This window comes from Dictyostelium purpureum, assembly GCF_000190715.1.
Source record: "Dictyostelium purpureum unplaced genomic scaffold DICPUscaffold_496, whole genome shotgun sequence".
NCBI classification, from domain to species: domain Eukaryota; phylum Evosea; class Eumycetozoa; order Dictyosteliales; family Dictyosteliaceae; genus Dictyostelium; species Dictyostelium purpureum.
The window spans coordinates 1,431-19,523 of record NW_003519830.1 but is presented as its reverse complement, the minus strand read 5'-3'; the positions used below and the strand labels follow the sequence as shown (position 1 = coordinate 19,523).

The 18,093-nt window shown below is 24.4% G+C and overlaps 8 protein-coding genes across 8 annotated transcripts; 6 read left to right on the top strand and 2 right to left on the bottom strand.

Moving 5' to 3' along the window:
• Window positions 1-2,680: 2,680 nt before the first annotated feature.
• Window positions 2,681-5,778, top strand: DICPUDRAFT_158993 (uncharacterized protein; the record flags this gene model as incomplete). Its single annotated transcript, XM_003293998.1, has 2 exons — window positions 2,681-2,924; window positions 3,011-5,778. The coding sequence occupies 2 exons, from the start codon at window positions 2,681-2,683 to the stop codon at window positions 5,776-5,778; spliced, it is 3,012 nt and encodes a 1,003-aa protein (XP_003294046.1).
• Window positions 5,779-6,105: 327 nt separating this feature from the next.
• DICPUDRAFT_84550 (uncharacterized protein) lies at window positions 6,106-8,607 on the top strand (the record flags this gene model as incomplete). The annotated part of the gene is made up of 1 exon (XM_003293997.1): window positions 6,106-8,607. The coding sequence occupies one exon, from the start codon at window positions 6,106-6,108 to the stop codon at window positions 8,605-8,607; it is 2,502 nt and encodes an 833-aa protein (XP_003294045.1).
• Window positions 8,608-9,104: 497 nt separating this feature from the next.
• DICPUDRAFT_158991 (uncharacterized protein) lies at window positions 9,105-9,254 on the top strand (the record flags this gene model as incomplete). Its single annotated transcript, XM_003293996.1, has 1 exon — window positions 9,105-9,254. One exon carries the CDS (start codon window positions 9,105-9,107, stop codon window positions 9,252-9,254), a length of 150 nt encoding a protein of 49 aa, XP_003294044.1.
• Window positions 9,255-9,325: 71 nt separating this feature from the next.
• DICPUDRAFT_158990 (uncharacterized protein) lies at window positions 9,326-9,760 on the top strand (the record flags this gene model as incomplete). The annotated part of the gene is made up of 1 exon (XM_003293995.1): window positions 9,326-9,760. One exon carries the CDS (start codon window positions 9,326-9,328, stop codon window positions 9,758-9,760), a length of 435 nt encoding a protein of 144 aa, XP_003294043.1.
• Window positions 9,761-9,981: 221 nt separating this feature from the next.
• On the top strand, window positions 9,982-10,527 carry DICPUDRAFT_84548 (uncharacterized protein; the record flags this gene model as incomplete). Its single annotated transcript, XM_003293994.1, has 1 exon — window positions 9,982-10,527. One exon carries the CDS (start codon window positions 9,982-9,984, stop codon window positions 10,525-10,527), a length of 546 nt encoding a protein of 181 aa, XP_003294042.1.
• Window positions 10,528-10,617: 90 nt separating this feature from the next.
• On the top strand, window positions 10,618-11,052 carry DICPUDRAFT_158988 (uncharacterized protein; the record flags this gene model as incomplete). The annotated part of the gene is made up of 1 exon (XM_003293993.1): window positions 10,618-11,052. One exon carries the CDS (start codon window positions 10,618-10,620, stop codon window positions 11,050-11,052), a length of 435 nt encoding a protein of 144 aa, XP_003294041.1.
• Window positions 11,053-12,673: 1,621 nt separating this feature from the next.
• Window positions 12,674-14,969, bottom strand: DICPUDRAFT_84547 (uncharacterized protein; the record flags this gene model as incomplete). Its single annotated transcript, XM_003293992.1, has 2 exons — window positions 12,674-14,762; window positions 14,851-14,969. The coding sequence occupies 2 exons, from the start codon at window positions 14,967-14,969 to the stop codon at window positions 12,674-12,676; spliced, it is 2,208 nt and encodes a 735-aa protein (XP_003294040.1).
• A 566-nt stretch (window positions 14,970-15,535) lies between these two features.
• On the bottom strand, window positions 15,536-17,566 carry DICPUDRAFT_51281 (uncharacterized protein; the record flags this gene model as incomplete). Its single annotated transcript, XM_003293991.1, has 3 exons — window positions 15,536-16,793; window positions 16,830-17,180; window positions 17,365-17,566. The coding sequence occupies 3 exons, from the start codon at window positions 17,564-17,566 to the stop codon at window positions 15,628-15,630; spliced, it is 1,719 nt and encodes a 572-aa protein (XP_003294039.1). The 3' UTR covers window positions 15,536-15,627.
• Between the last annotated feature and the right edge of the window lie 527 nt (window positions 17,567-18,093).

Here is an 18,093-nt window from a genome sequence, read left to right as displayed (position 1 = left end):
TTAAAAAAAAATTTTTTTTTTAAATGAAAAAAAACTTAACCCCAAAAAGGCTTTCTGGAAATTTGGGTTTTGGGAGAGAAAGTTTTAATTAGAAAATTGGGGGGGGGAGTTTTTTAATAATATTTTTTTAAAAAAAAAATTATAAAAATAAAAAAATACTAAAATTTTAACAATCATAATCTTTTTTTTTTTTTTTTTTTTTTTTTTTTTCTATTTTTATTTTTATTTAATTATCTATATTTATAACTTTTTCATTAATAACAATTTTATATTAATTAATAAAATTATAAATACTAAAATTAACCCTATTGTTTTATTGTTGTTATTTTTAAAACTTTATTTTTTTATTTTTTTTCATGTCAACGATTCACATTATCTAAATAACAAATCGCATTATTTTAATTTTCACATAATCAATACTATTAATAATTTTAAAAAAAAATATTTTAAAAAATAAAATTTAAAAAAATTTGAAAAAAAAAATCTTTTTTTTTTTTTTTTTAGTTTAAAATTATTTTATTTTTACCATTATTTTTTTTAATTGTTTATATTAAAATAAAAATAAAATATTGTACAATAGCAAAGAAACAACCTATAAATATCATTCATTAAACTTCACAAAGTTTAAATTAAATAAATATTGTGTAAACCAAAAAGTCATTATAGTTTAATAAATAAAAATAATAATAGTAGTAATTTAAAATAAAATAAAATAAATTATTATAAAAAAACAGAAAAATAGGGAAATAAAAAAAAGAACAGAGAAAAGAAAAAAGAAAAAAGAAAAAAAGAAAATAATATAAAATAAAATAAAACAAAAAGGTATATTGATATAAATCTTTACACATATTTAGTTATTCAGGAATTAGTAAAATAGTGTTTTTAAAATGTCAACAACAATAATCAAGCAAAAGAATAATAAAAAACTAAAAAAAAACAAATAAACAAACACATCACACTTGGATTGTAACTGTTATTACCATCACACAACATCAGCATTATTATAAACAAATGCTTTATATTATCATTTTTTTGTTTAAAACAACTCTTTCCACTTTACATTTAGATCCTAATAAAGAACATACACAAAAAGAAATATTATTTTAGCTATTTTCGTTAAAAATCATTTTAGACCTTTTTTTAAAAAAAGATAAAAACGGTGGACTACTAAAATTTTATATATCTATTAATCCTCACATAAATAAATCCCCCACATACACACCATCCACACATAAAATCAATCTTCACTCACATAAAAGAAAATAAATTATATTATTATTACTATATACATACTGGATATATACTTTTTTTGTTTTTTGTTTTTGTTTTTTTTTATTTTTTATATTATTTTAATCAGTAGATAAAGTGTGTGTGTTTTAAAGTGTGTTATATGTGGTTTCGAATATTAAACAAACAAATAAATTAAATAGTTTTTAAATTTAATATAATTGTTTCATGAACTTTTTTTTATACTTATTTTTGATTAACAAACAAATTTATATATCATGTTTTTTAAAATAATACACATTCACACACATATACATATTTAACTACACAAAAATATTACATACACCAACACACCTCTCAAAATTTTTATTTTTAGAATATTAAAATAATTATTTGTTTTTATTTAATTGTCAGAGGAAAGCATTATAATATTTATTAATAGTGGGTGTTGTGTGTATTATTTATTTTTAAAATAAATCAAATTAAAAATAAATATCACTATGCCCATGCATATTATATAAATATACCTAAATTTATACATATATATTACCCTAAATTAAATCATTTAAATTTAATTTAACTACTTCCTCATTAAATGTTTAAATATATCTTTTTTTTTTTTTTCTCTTTTTTTTTTTTTTTTTAATAAAATTAAAATTAAATTATTTTAATAATAAAAATAATAGTAACAAAACATAATAGTTTTGATATTTAATATTTGTTCTTTTGTTTGATTCATTGATTTGAATAATAATAAAATTATATAGTAATAGCATACATTATAAAAAATATAAATAATAGTTAATAATTATATTTTATTAAAATAATAAAAGCAATTATTAGATATTATTACATAATAAATCAATTATAAAAAATAAAAAATAAAAAATAAAAAATAAAAAATATCAATAAAAATCAATCATATACTATATCAATCAATACACACACACACACATATTACTATTACATACACATATATAAACATATGTAGATAAATAAATATAAAATATAAAAATAGGTCAACCAATAATTAGTTTTTATTATTATCAATCAATACCAAAGATTTTTTTTTTTTTATTTTTTATTTGTTTTTTATTATTTTTTTTTTAAAAAAAAAAAAAACACAACACATAATTTTTAATTATTTTTTTATTCTTATTTGTTTATTACTGTTGTAAATAATAATAATTTTAAACACTATTTTATAAACATTCTTTACTTTTTTTTATAAAACTTATTTTTAATTATTAAACTTTAATTTGTTTAATAATTTTTCCCCAACTTTTTTTTTTTTCTTTCTTAATTATTTTTTCTTTTGTTGTGATCACCAAAATCTTGTGTGATTAAATTTTATAAAAAAATTCTTCCAAAGATTTTTTTTATAGAATTTCATATATTAATATTAAAAATTGCATACCTTATTAAAACGATAATTAGATATATAGTAGCGGAAATGAGAAGGGTTAAAAGTTTTTGGAGAAAAGATACAAAAGCAAATTTAAAATTCAATTCGAAGCCTAGCAATGTTTCAACCTCAAGTAATTTTAGCACCCTTAATCCAAATAATCCAAAAGTTCCAAATATTATAAAGCAAACTATAGCATATATAGAAGAGTATGCATTACACGAAAAGGGTTTATTCAGAATATTTGACAATCAAGCAAATGTAAATTCTTTAAAAATAGCTTTTGAAAAATGTAATTATAGATACAGTTTTTAGTTATAAACTATAGGATTGACAGTAAACAGATATTAATAATCAACTTATTTTATACATATTTAGACGAAAGTATTGATTTATCAAAAATATCAAGTCCACATGTTGTAACATCAGTATTAAAATTATATCTTAGAGAATTACCAGAGCCATTATGTACTTTTAATTCATACGAAGCTTTAATTGCCTCATACATCATTTCAGATCCAGAGATGAGATTATCAGTTATTAAATCAATTATTCAAAAAATAGTGCCACATCACTATGTTGTATTAGATTATTTAATGGCATTTTTATATCGTATCTCAAATAATCAAAATGGAGAGAATGGCGAAAATGAGAATAGCAATAACAATAATAATAGTGACGATCAGCAAGTGCCACACCAACAAAAACTAATAGATTTAAAACATAATTTAGACAGTTCAAATTTAGCAATGATATTCGCACCAACTTTATTAAAGTCAAAATCAGAAACACCTGAAAATTTAATTGCAGATTCACCACGTTCAAGTAAAATCATTAAAATTCTCATCGATAACTATTCAAAAATTTTCGAAAAAGATCCATTTACAGGTGATTCGATACACGTTAATCCATTGAAACCGTTCTTTGAAGAAGACTATTTATTATCATCAAAATATGAAACTATAAATTTAGATAGGGAAATTGCAGGGATCTTTGAAGAAGAAGATGAACTTTCAAAATCGATGGGTGGCTTTACATGCGATAGCTCTGGCATATTATCAAAAACAAGCTGTGGTGAAAATGGAACAAGTGATCTTAATAGTAGTAGTGTGGTATCACCAAGTGCAATTAGTGGTAAATCTCGTCCTTCATTATTTCAAGTATTTGGTCAAAACCAACCATCAATTGCTGCTGCTGGTATAGTATCATACAATGGTTCTAGATTATCTGTAATTTCAAATGATAGCTCTGCCTCATCCCCAGATATATCCCATGATATTGATGACGAAGAAGAAGAAGAATTAAAGAAACCCAATTATAATGAACTATTACAAAACAACGAATCTAATAATAACAGTAATAGTAATAACAACAATAATAATGTTAACAATAACAACAATGACTCCACAACTACAACCACAACTTCAACATCCATTACAAATAATAAAGAAATTGAATTCAAGATTCAAGTTATTAAGGAATTAATCGATAAGACAATAGTCGAATTAGAAAACGAATTTATTCAATTGGGCAAGGAGTTACAAGATAATCTATCATTCCAAGAAATTGTATTGGTTGCGTCATCTCTTAAAAGTATTATGAATATTTTAGTCGATGGTCCAGATGTTGACACCCAAGTAGTTTCATCGTTTGAATTAGACAACACTATGGTTAGCACTGACGATCAACAAATTAAGAGATTAGAAGTATTAAAGAATGCAATGTTACAAAAAATCAATAACTCGATCCCATCACTATTATTAGAACTTAAAGAAGAAGCCTCAAGCTTAATATCTCAAGAGGACATTGAAAAGGATATTTGCTTAGTAGATTTAATCACCATTATGAGAACATTAAAAGCTGTCAATGACGTATTAGATTTCTTTTTCAGTAAATGGTGCACTATTGGTACAATAAGCACCTCACCACAAAACCAATCACCAGTATTAAATCAAAAACATCCACAACAATCACAACAACAACCACAGCAACAATCACAACAATTATCATCATCACCAAAGCAACAACATCAATTATCCTCCTCTCCATCTTCACAACCATCAACATTATCATCATCCCAACAACAATTATTATTAAAACAGCAACAACAAAAAGAAAAAGAACAAAAAGAAAAAGAATTACAACAAAAAGAAAAAGATAAGGTTATTATTGATAATTTAGATGAAAGAGAGTTTATTATTATTATCCAACCAAAAGAAGAGGATATTATACAAAATGTATTAGATATTGATATGGTACTATTTGAAGCAGAAGAAACATTAATGGGAATTACTTCAAAGAGCGAGTTAATTTATATTGCCAAAGTTGTACAAAATATTCAAAAGATAGTAAGATTACCAATTGGTATGCCAGGTAGCTTTGATGAAATTCCACCACCAAAAATCAATACCCTTAAAATCACACCAAAACATAAGCTTGCACCATTAGTCAGTGTAGTATATGTATTAATTAAAGAAATCAGAGATCAAATCATCCAATTTAGAGAAGATTTCGAAAAGTTAAAAAATAAAAATAGTAGCCAAACCTATAGCAGTAAAGATCTTGTATATTATCAACAAAGATTATTGGATTTATGGAGATTACTCTCGAAATTACCAGCATTCAATACATACAAAACCAGCCATCGTAACAGACAAGAAATATCACAGAAGAACTGTCAATATATGCGTGAAACTATCGAATCCACACTCAAAAAACTTGAACCTATTTTTAACCAATTAAAGGATGACATTAATTCAAAGAATGAAATCAGTTTAGATAGCCTAATGTTAATCTCAAGATCAGTCACTAAAATTAGAAAACTCTTTGAAGAATCCCAATTGTATCAACGTACTAGTATCAAGTTTGCTCCATTCACATTATCAAAATCAAATCAATCCATTTCATTATCGGCCGAAACTCTTTCAATTAGTCAACAACCTTTATCTCCCACCACAATCAATGATAAAATTTCAACTTTAAAGAATTTAACAAGTTCAATTATCGATCAAATTCTTTTAAGATTTAATCAAATCGAAGACCATTTCAATAATATAAATCAAGAGAATTATTTATTCGAAATTATAAATATTTTAAAACTTGTTATAACAAACTTTAAAGATATTAAAAATCTAAATTTAAAATAAAAATAAAAAATAAAAAAAAATAAAACTATTTTTTTTTATTTATTTTTAGATTTATAAAAATATTATTTCTTTTTTTAATTAAAAACATTATTTCTTTTTTTAATTTATTTTTAATATTTAAATAGGAATATAAGTCCATTATTTATTTTATATTAAACAAATTATAAATTTTTAATAAATTTTTTTTTTTTTTTTTTTTTTTTTTTTTTTTTTTTTTGGGGTTTGGAATTTTTAATTAATTTTTTTAAATTTTTTGGGTGATACATTATAATTTTATATTCGTTTTTTGCACGCATAAAAAATATATATATTTTATAATAATATAAAATGAATAAAAAAAAAACAAGAAAGGAGTTCGAAGATGAAATTGATATGGAGGATGAAATTGATATGGAAGATGAAATTGATATAGAAGAAGAAATTAAGAGTTTAAAAAAAAAATTGGTTCAGTTTAAAAAAATCAAATTTGAGGAATGGACAGTTGTAGAATTAAAAAGATATGCTCGAAATATTGGTGTACCAACCAATGGGAACAAACTCGAAATTAAAAACAGAATAGAAGAATTTTTAGAGAATGAAATAAAGCTTTTAAATCAAGAAAAAGAAAAGCAAGAGGTAAATCCATTTAACAACTACCGACCTGAATTGATGATAAAAGAGAATTTACATCCGGTAGAGCCACTATTTTGGGAAGTTTTTAGAAACAAACCTTTATTCCGTACGGTATTTTCAAATTTTCAACAGAAAAGAAGATCAGATTATGAGTGTTTATTTTCAATTAGTGAAATTTTAAACAGATTCACCAATGGTATCGAAATCATCAGAGATAAAATCAAAGCAGGGCGTTATTTAAATTTCAATGATAGGGATGATGTTATAAAGCTATTAAATTGCACATATCAAGACAATGAAGACAACAGAACAATGTATATGCAAATATTTGATAAATATTCAAACAAATCAGTTCACAGTTTAAATCTTTTAAAATTTATAATAAACAGTTCAAATTTATTAGCATATAAAATCTTCAATCCAACCAAGCATCAAATAGAACAAATAATAAATGATAACAACACTTTACAATGCTTTGAAATTTCAAACTATTTCCAGTTTAAACTTTTAAAATATGTTATAAATAATAATAATCTACAATCCATCAGTTTTAAAATCAATTTAAATCAATTCAAAATTTTTAAAGATTTAAAATTAAAACAACTTTTAAAAATGCTCACATTTATATTAGAACCAAATAGTAGTTTAATAGTTGAATCTTCACCGGGTCCAAAAAGTCTTGAAGAAATAAAACAAATGTTTCAAATAGATAAAATCGAATTTCAAACATTTAATGAAAATCATTTAAATTTAAAATTGAAAAAATTATTAAAAATATTATCAACATCAGAGTCAACATCATTAGACACAACTAATAAAAAAGTTAAAAAACAGTTGTTAAAACTAATAGATTATTTTTATTTTCTATCAATTAATGAAAATAAAAAATACATTTATTATTTATTTTTGCATGACGAAGATCAATTTTCAAAACAATTAAGTTCAAATTCAGAAAAATGGTTATCAAGAATGAACTCAAGTAAAAATATAAGAAAAATTTGCAAGTATATTGAACGATACAAACCATCAATATATGTATACCTCAGTAAAACATTTCCAGATTTAATATGGTCCATTATTATTATAATCAGAGTTGCTGATTTAAAAACCGTCAAAGGTTTAATAGATTTAATTTTAAAAGATAAAAACCCAAATTTAAATATGAGAGGCCACATATTAGCATCAATTGAATCGACCGAAATATTAGATTATTTATTTGAAGCCTACCAGGATGAATTTTTCGTACAAAACAACAATAATTGGCAATACATCTCAAATCTCCAAGTAATCGAACATTACGAGAAACTAATGACAAGTCTTCAAAGAACATTTGGTTTTTTAAAAATTCGAAGTCAAACTCGTTTAGCTAAACACAGTAATGACTCTTTCAGGTTAGTATTACTCGGAAGAGCATTATCAAATCCATCACTTTATTTCAGAGCCAACGGACTATGCCATTATCATTTACATTTCAGACATACCAAACGTTTAATCGGTGACAAAGTATACAACCAACTGGATGCTATTATATCATTATTCGAAACTGGTAAACTCGATATTGTAGATGGAGAGTTTATATTGGGGAAAGACACAAACAACACTTTGATGACCCAGTCCTTTTTAAAATGGGCAATGAAACACTCAAAAACTATAAAATTCCCAAACCAAATTCAAAAAAATGGTTTATATACAAAAATAGATTTAAAATTTTTAATCAATGGCAAGATACGTGTAGTTCAATTTGCACCAATTGATTATTTTATTGCATTATATAAATGTAATTTATATGAAGAAATTGCCAGAGCTAAAGAATGGAATGTTTTTTTATTACTAGTTCCAATCCAACAAACTTTTTGTCCACATGTATCAACCGAATTTATGAGCTGGTTTATTAATAAATTCTTTGTTAAGAATCAGAATTTTCCATTAAAAATGGGCTTTATAAGATTTTTTGTATCAACTGGAAACATAAATGTAATAAGGCTTATCCATTTAAAATTCAATGTATTGTTTTCAAGAAGCTATGAATTGGACGAAAACAGTTATTTAGAACTAAAAGCATTAAAAGAATTAGTATTTCTTGCTTTAAAAAAAGACAATTTCGAAATTTTTCAAATTTTAGTGCAATACGCCAATATAACAAAATTAGAATGTGAAAAGGAATTAAAAAAAACGAAATTTTCAATAATTAAAGAAATTCTTTCAAAGACTGATTAATAAATTATCTTAATTTTTTAAATTTTATTTTATTATTCTCTTTTATCTCAAATTATTGCTTTTTATTCTTATTTCTTATAGCGATTTTGGTCTTTACAAAAGAAGGAATATAAGTATCTTTGATCCAAAACAAATTATTTAAGATCAAGAAAATATTTTACATAAATAGAATAAAATTAAAATCATAAAACATAAACCCTTTTTACTTTTTTAATAAAATAAACAAATAAATGTTAATTAAAATATGCTAAATCTTTATTTAATAAATATATTTTATTTATAAAATTTCTATATTTTTTTTTAAAGAGATTATATTGAAAAATATGAAACATTATGGTAACATTTTAGTAATAAAAATAGAATATTCCTGTTTTGGGCACGTATTTTTTCTTTTTAATTTTAATTTTATTGGAAATTTTTTTTATTTTTTTTTATATTTTTTTATTTTTTTTTAATTTTGTTTGCATACACCAAAAATATTTATTTTATAATATAAAATGAATAATAAAAGAACAAGAAAGGAATTCGAAGATGAAATTGATAGTGTTGATGAAATTAGTAGATTAAATAAAAAATTAGATCAATTTAAAGAAATCAAATTTGAGGAATGGACATCAGAGATAAAATCAAAGCAGGGCGTTATTTAAATTTCAATGATAGAGATGATGTTATAAAGCTACTAAATTGCACATATCAAGACAATGAAGACAACAGAACAATGTATATGCAAATATTTGATAAATATTCAAATAAATCAGTTCACAATTTAAATCTTTTAAAATTTATAATAAACAGTTCAAATTTATTAGCATATAAAATCTTCAACCCAACCAAGCATCAAATAGAACAAATAATAAATGATAACAACACTTTACAATACTTTGAAATTTCAAATTATTTTCAGTTTAAACTTTTAAAATATGTTATAAATAATAATAATCTACAATCCATCAGTTTTACAATCAATTTAAATCAATTCAAAATTTTTAAAGATATAAAATTAAAACAACTTTTAAAAATGCTCACATTTATATTAGAACCAAATAGTAGTTTAATAGTTGAATCTTCACCGGGTCCAGAAATTCTTAAAGAAAAAAAACAAATGTTTCAAATAGATAAAATCGAATTTCAAACATTTTATAAAATCATTTAAATTTAAATTTAAAAAAACTATTAAAAATATTATCAACATCAGATTCAAAATCATTATACACAACTAATAAAAAATTTAAAAAACAGTTGTTAAAATTAATAGATTATTTTTATTTTCTATCAATTAATGAAAATAAAAAATACATTTATTATTTATTTTTGCATGACGAAGATCAATTTTCAAAACAATTAAGTTCAAATTCAGAAAAATGGTTATCAAGAATGAACTCAAGTAAAAATATAAGAAAAATTTGCAAGTATATTGAACGATACAAACCATCAATATATGTATACCTCAGTAAAACATTTCCAGATTTAATATGGTCCATTATTATTATAATCAGAGTTGCTGATTTGATAACCGTCAAAGGTTTAATAGATTTAATTTTAAAAGATAAAAACCCAGATTTAAATCTGAGAGGCCACATATTAGCATCAATTGAATCGACCGAAATATTAGATTATTTATTTGAAGCCTACCAGGATGAATTTTTCGAACAAAAAAACAATAATTGGCAATACATCTCAAATCTCCAAGTAATCGAACATTACGAGAAACTAATGACAAGTCTTCAAAGAACATTTGGCTTTTTATATATTCATAATCAAACTCGTTTAGCTAAACACAGTAATGACTCTTTCAGGTTAGAGTTACTCAGAAGAGCATTATTAAATCCATCACTTTATATCAGCCCCTACACACAAGACCACTTTCCTTTATATTTCGGAAATACCAAATTCAAAAAGATGGTTCCTATAGAAAAATAGATTTAGAATTTCAAATCTATGGCATGACATGTGCAATTCAATTTTCAGCAATCGAATATTTTATAACATTATATAAATGTAATTTATATGATGAAATTTTCAAAAGCTGAGGGATGGAATGTTTTTTTATTACTAAAATCAATCGAACAAAATTTTTGTCCACATGTATCAACCGAATTTATGGACTTGTTTATTAATGAATTCTTTGTTGGGGCTCAGAATTTTCAATTAACAATGTACTTTTTAAGATTTTTAATACCAACTGGAAACATAAATGTAGTAAAACTTATCCATTTAAAATTCAATGTATTGTTTTCAAGAAGGTACTCTCAAAAGAATAAAACAGGTGTTTTAGAACTAAAAGAATTAAAAGAATTATTATCATTTGCTTTAAGAAAAGACTATGTCGAAATTTTTCAAATTTTAGTGCAATACGCCAATTTAACAAAATTAGAATGTGAAAAGGAATTAAAAGAAACGAAATTTTCAATAATAAAAGAAACCATTCTTTTAAAGAATGATTAATAAATTATCTTAATTTTTTAAAATTTATTTTATTATTCTCTTTAAACTCAAACTATTGCTTTTTATTCTTAATTATTTAGTGATTTTTGGTCTTTGCTGTAGAAGGAATATAAGTTTCTTTAATAAATATGATCCAAAAAAAATTATTTATGAACAAGATCTTAGCATCAAGGAATGATATGTAACTCGAGCATAAATAAGGAAAAATATTATACTATTCAATAACTATCAAATTATCATCCCACATGCCAAACTATTGGTAGTATAGAATACCTATTAGTGGTGGATTCATGAAAGAAATTTTTTATTTTTTTTTCTTTATTATTTTATCAACATACAAATAATCATTATCATTTATTTAACCAATACAATAATAAAACCAAATAATATCAATAGTGTTTTATATTAATTAAACAATTTAAAACAATCAACAAATAATAACTTACAAATCACCATTATTTTATAACCATAATTTAATATAAAATGAATTATTTAATAAAAATTATAGATTTCTGCTCTGTGTGAATGTTGGTGTGATGGTTGAAATGTATTTATTCTGATGGATTATGGATAAAAGAAAAACGTGGCTCTGGTTCTTTGTTTTGGTTATTTTGAAGATAGTGGTGCATTTTTTTGTTACATATTTGATAGAAAAAACCCCAGTAGACTAGAGACTTTAAACTGAAAAAGTATTGATATTGGAAAATAATGATTTATAAAAATAAAAATACAGTTTATTTAAAGTTTTTAGCAATCTTAATAATCTTTCATGAATTTAAAATTTATAGCTCTTTTTTTTTCCATTGATCCAAATATCAGCCAAACCTCCTTCAGATAGTGGAAAACTTTCATTGGCTTTATTGGCTTCAAGATTGATATTTGCAAAAGAATTAGCAGAGAAAATTGTATTTGTTTTAATATTGTCCGATAATCCTAGAATCTGGCAACAAGATGGAGTATGTTGATTAAATAAAGTAATACTATCTTTTATTATCATAATAAATATGTTAGTATTTAAAGAGAAAACAAAACTTAAATAATATATTTGATATTTACCAATAATTGTCATTGTGAATATTTTAATATAATGGAAAATATAATAATTAAAAAAAAAAAAAAAAAGTTATTTTTATAATAACTTATTTATTAAAATTTAATGATTATAATATATAACTATGTTTAAAAATATAAATGATTTAATTCAAATATTTTAAATTAGTAACAAAAATACTTTAATAAGAAATTTATTTTTTTTTTTTATTTTTTTTTTTTAGTCGATGTAAATTTTTTTTTTTTTTTTTTTTTTTTTAACAGTAAAAGGAAAAGCAACAGATTAAGTTTTAATTTTGATAAAATATAAAGAATAAAGTGAAGTTGATTCGTTTTAGATTCTTCCTGGTTTCTTAAAATGTTGATTTTTTCATTTTTGTTAAAAAAATTCTTTTTCTTTTTTTGGTTGTGGTTGTTATTGTTGTGGTTGTGGTGTTTGTTTTGGTTGTGGTTGCTATTATTTTTGGTGTCATCGTAGTTTTTAAAGCTGTAGTTATCATCAATTATCAAAGTTTTATTAATCCAACTCATACCTTTCCAATTGATGAATTGGAAAGAGGTTGGATGAGCCTTACATGCCATTTTTAACATCAGATGAAAGGGAACTAAATGGATTACCTACTCTTCTACCTTCATTTGATTGGGTAGAGGCAGTAGTGGTATTAAAACCAGTAGTCAATTTAGTATTCCAATTCATTTTGGTAGATGAACTACCGAGGAATTTCTTTTTGCTATTGAATGAGGAGGATGATGACGATGAGTTGATATTAAACTTTGATGATGGAACTGATGATGACATATTTGATGATGAAGCATTTGATGATGATGGGACTGATGACGATAGTTTGTTATTTGATACGATTGGTTTGTTGATTCTTTCGAAATTTTTAAAATCTTCGAGTGAATTAAATTTATTGAGGATTTCTTTTAATTCTTGATTTACTTCGAATGGAGTTTTATCTTTACGATACTTGAGAAAAGCCCAGAACTTCTCTAAACCATAAACTTGTTTGAACTCTTTAAAATCTTGGAGTGTTAGATCTTGGAAATCATTCAAGATATCTGGTCTAATCTTTTTTTCTAAACCATAACTGTAGAAACGGAAGAGGCACTCTAAACCATATCTATAATTTTCTCTAGCATCTTCGATTGAAACTTGCTTAAACTCTTGATAGATTTTATTATTAAAACGAGTACGAAGGAAATGGGTCCAAAATCTAAACAAAGTGTTCATTTCGGTGGAGTGGCCAATACCTAAACGTGATCTTTCTTTCAAACACTTATTCTTGTACTTGTTGTATTTGCTTAGAATAAAACCGTTCTCTTCCAACAATTCGTATGATGGATGTTGGAAATATGGGAATGGACTTTGCTTAGTACTATCCTCTTCTGTAGTACTTGATGGACTATTTGATTTGACAGATGATGAACCATTAATCTTTTGACCAATTGGTTTTGATTGAGAGGAAGAAGCTGTATTGCCAGTAGCAATGGCTGATGAAATTACTGATGCAGCTGTAGTAGCTGGTTTAATTTGTGATGATGGACTATTTTCTGGGGTTAATTGCTCTGAAATTGGAGCCATAACCCAACCAACTGGTGTACTTGAATCGCTTGATGTATTCTTTGGTTTTGGTGAATAAAGTCTTGTTGGTGATTTAAGATCATTGATTTCTTTTTGAATTGGTTGGTTTGATGATGATGATGTTGATTTTGATTTTGGTTCAACAGTTGATGATTTATTCTTTGTGGTGGTTGTTGAATCATCTACAATAATTGTATTGAACTTTTCAAATTTATTTTGTTTATTTCTTTTTAAATCTTGTTCATAGAAATAAAGACCATCATTAATCATTGAAGCAATCTCACCAGTTATATATTTTTTGCCATTGATTTTATTCTTTTTATATGGTGATTGTGTAACAATAATGAGTTGATTTGAAATATCCTTTTCGTCATCCTCACTGATATCTTCATCATCATATTCGTTATAGAAATTATCTTCTGACTTTTCTGAATAACTGCCATAGCATGGTTGTTGAGTTTCAAACTCTTCCTCTTGATAAACAACAATTTCCTCTTCTTTCATTTCTTGGTCTTGAATTTGGTCTGGTCTTTCTCTAAAATCAAAATTTCTTCTTTCTTTAGCAAAGAAATTTTGATGATCATCTTCATCACTGAGATCAAAGAAACCCTCTTCAGATTTATATTGACTAACAGATAATTCTTGTTGCTCTTGTTTTTGTTCAAACCCTTCAATCTCAGCATCATTTGATGAATCCTTTGATAATGAAATGCTTTCTGATCTGTAGAGTCTCTTTGATTTAACAGTAATCCATCCTTCAGCCGACTCAACCTCTTCATCTGATTGTTGTTGCTCTTCTTGCTTAGCCTTTAAACCTGATAAGAAACCATTCTTAACTTCTTGAGGTAATATCCAAAGACTTCTCATATCCTCTGCAACCAATCTAACTTTATTTTGATCGCTATTAAGTTGCAAATATTCTGATGATGTCAATGAGTCAATTATTGTTGAAATATCGTATGATCTCATTCTATTGAAACTTGAAATAAAATTAATTGATACCCAACCTTCACTATCCATGTTGCATCTTAAATAAACATCTCTACATAAATTTTCAATGCTAAAATAATAATGTCTTTTTTTTTTTTGTAAAAAAAAAATTAATAATTAAATTGAAAAAAATTTTAAAAAAAATAAATAAAAAAAAGTAATTTTATATTTACACTTGATCTTGAATTGATTTTTTAATTGATTCGAAATCTACACAATTTGATTTAGAGTTGAAATATTTACCAAAGTATTTAGTCTTATTTGGTGTGGATAATGTTGAGGTTGAAACCATTTTTGCAATGATAGACTCTTCTGTGATAGCCTTTTTGTGATAGCCTTGTCGTGAATTTTGATCTTTGAGTGTTAGCCTTTGTTTCTTAAAGTTTTTTTTTTTTTTTATTAATTTATTGGTTTTTTTAAAATCTAATTAATTATCGACAAATAATTAAAATAGAAGTTTTAACAAGAGTTAATTTATTTTTTAAAATGTTAAAAAAAAAATTAAAAATCTCTTGTTTAAAATGGTGTAAATAAATATTACACCCAATTAAAACAAATAAAGAAATAAAATAGTACAAAAAAAAAAAGAAAAAAAAAAAAGTTTTAATAAAAATTTGGAAAAAAAAATTAAAAAAAAAAATTAAAAAAAAATAAAATTAAATTTTATTATAATATTACGAAAAAAACGAATTAATTAATCCGTTTTATATATTAATAATATTGTTGAACTTGTCACTGAACAAAAAATAATACAAAATACAAAAAGGAATTAAAAAAATTTGAATTTTTTGTGATTGGAATTCTTCATTGTGGTAAAATGTTAAAAAAATAATTTTTGAGAATAAAAAATTTTAATATAATATTAAAAATATCGCTGATCATTAATCATTGATCAGCGAGAATAAAAATATTTTTTTATTAATTTTTTTATTATATTTTGATAAATTTTATTAATTTAATAATGATTTGACAACTGATTTAATATTCATTCTCTTTAAATCTGTATAATTTTGGCCTGTACCCAAAAATAAGATTGGATGACCGGTTGAATAAACCATTGAAATTGCTGCACCAACTTTATCGTCAATAGTATCGAATTTGGTTAAAATGATACCATCAATAGTACGAATTTTTGAGGATGTGGTAGATGAGAGTAAAGAGAGGGATTTGTCGAATTTGGTTAATTGATCAACACCATCATTACCTACAAGAGCCTCACCAACGAATAAAACTAAATCTGCATTATTTTGATTGACCAATTTGGAGAGAGCCTTCATTAAAGGTTCATTATTTTGCATACGACCAGTAGTATCAATTAAAACGACATCGATACCCATATCCTTGGCTTCAGCAATAGCATCAGCAGCGACATTTGCGGCATCTTTACTATAACCACGTTCGTAGAGAGGAACACCAAGACGATCGGCATGAGTTTTTAATTGTTCAATAGCACCAGATCTGAAAGTATCACAAGCAGCCAACATACATCTATAACCATTAGCAGTTAACCAATAACAAATCTTTGCCAAATTTGTACTTTTACCAACACCATTTACACCGCTAAATACTATGGTATATGGCCTTTTACCTTTAACAGCTTGGACTTCTCTGAGGATATCAATGTTTCTTTTTGGTGTAAGGATTCTTGTTATAGTTTCTTCCATTTGTTGTTTTACTACACCACTAACACCTTGGAAAGTACTGAGCTTCTTTCCTTCTAAACCTGTACCAATGGATTCAACCAATTTATCTGCGATATCGGCTGCTACATTTTTCTTTGTTAAATGGGTTTTGAAGTTATCGAGAATTGGTACAAGATCAGCCTTATCAATTACTCTGTTACCTGTTAATACATTAAAGTACTTCATAAAACCACTGGCTGGTTTATCCTCTTCGTCTGATGATACCTCCATATCGATATTGAATTTTTGAATCTTTTCCTTAACTATCTGTTTAGTTGGTGTTGATTCAGACTTGTTTAATGACTCCAACTCCTCTTTTGAAAGCTTACCATCGTCCCACTTTCTAGCTTGTTTCTTATTTCCTTGCTTGTCTGGTGTGTTCTTGTTCTTTGGTTTATAAGCACCTGGTGATTTTTTAACTGCTGCATTAATTGCTAATTTCTTCATTTCTTCGTCCATTTCTTCTGAACTATTTCTATCACTGCTTTCATCATCGCTGCTTTCACTATCGTCGCTGCTATCCTCTTCATCAGCACCCTCTTTATTTAATCTGTTTAACTTTTTCTTTTCTGATTTTTCTTGTTTTTTCTTTTCTTTTTGCTTTAACCTGTCTACCCTGCCTTCTTTAATTGCTTTTTCTTTTTTAATATCACCTGTTAATTTGCCTTTATCTGTATCTTCATATTTCTTTGGTGCTGACACTGATTTTTGTTGTAACTTTGATTTATTCTCGACCTCTTCTAAAATAACTTCAAAGTCAAAGTCTTGAAATTTATCGACCATAATAAAATCTGCAGAGTTTTTAATTGAAATCAACGTATCTTTATATAATTTAATAAATCTTTTTTTGACAATTGATAATAACTCATCAATATACATTAATGTAAAAATTTTTTGATAAACAACCTATAATTTTTAAAATGTAAAAATAGAATTTATGATTAATTATATTGTTATATTAAACTACTATTATTTTAATTAATTTTAACTATTTAAATTTAATACATACAATAAAAATTAAATCGAATTCATTTGCAAATGTCCATTTTAATGAATAACTATCAATTTGAAAGGATGTATCTGCGCTTCTTTCCTCGAGTAAAACTTTTTTAATTAATGTGTTAATTGGTGAACCTTTAATCTTGGCAAATTCCTTTGACCATAAAACAATTCCACCCTTTGTTAAAATTGTAAAACTATCTAACATGTTTATTTATTTTTAAAAATATATTATTATTAAAAAAAAATAAAAAGTTTTTTTTTTTTATAAATTTTTTTAAAAAAAATTTTAAAAATTAAAAAAAAAAAAAAAAAATTTTTGACTAATATGACTCATTATTTTTATTATTAAGTTGAGTAAAATTTTGGGAAAATTAATTAAAGATTAAGTTTGTTCCAAAAGATTAAATATAACAATTAATTAAGAATTATTATTATTATCTGTACTATTATTATTTATATTATTGTTAATTGATGAATTTTGATGAATTTTAATGTTTTCTTTATCGGATCATTATAACCACGAGAAAACAATTTAAATCTGAACAAAAGACTTTAGCTTTGACAATTATTACAATATTTTTGGCAGCAATAATATCATGATGACCACAACCATGTAAAAGCCAATGGCTTCAGAGTTACTTTAAGTTATGGTAAAATTTTGGACTGTGGATCGGGGAAATTTTTCAAAGTTGTGGTTAATGTGATTGAAAATGATGGACATATTTGAGAGAT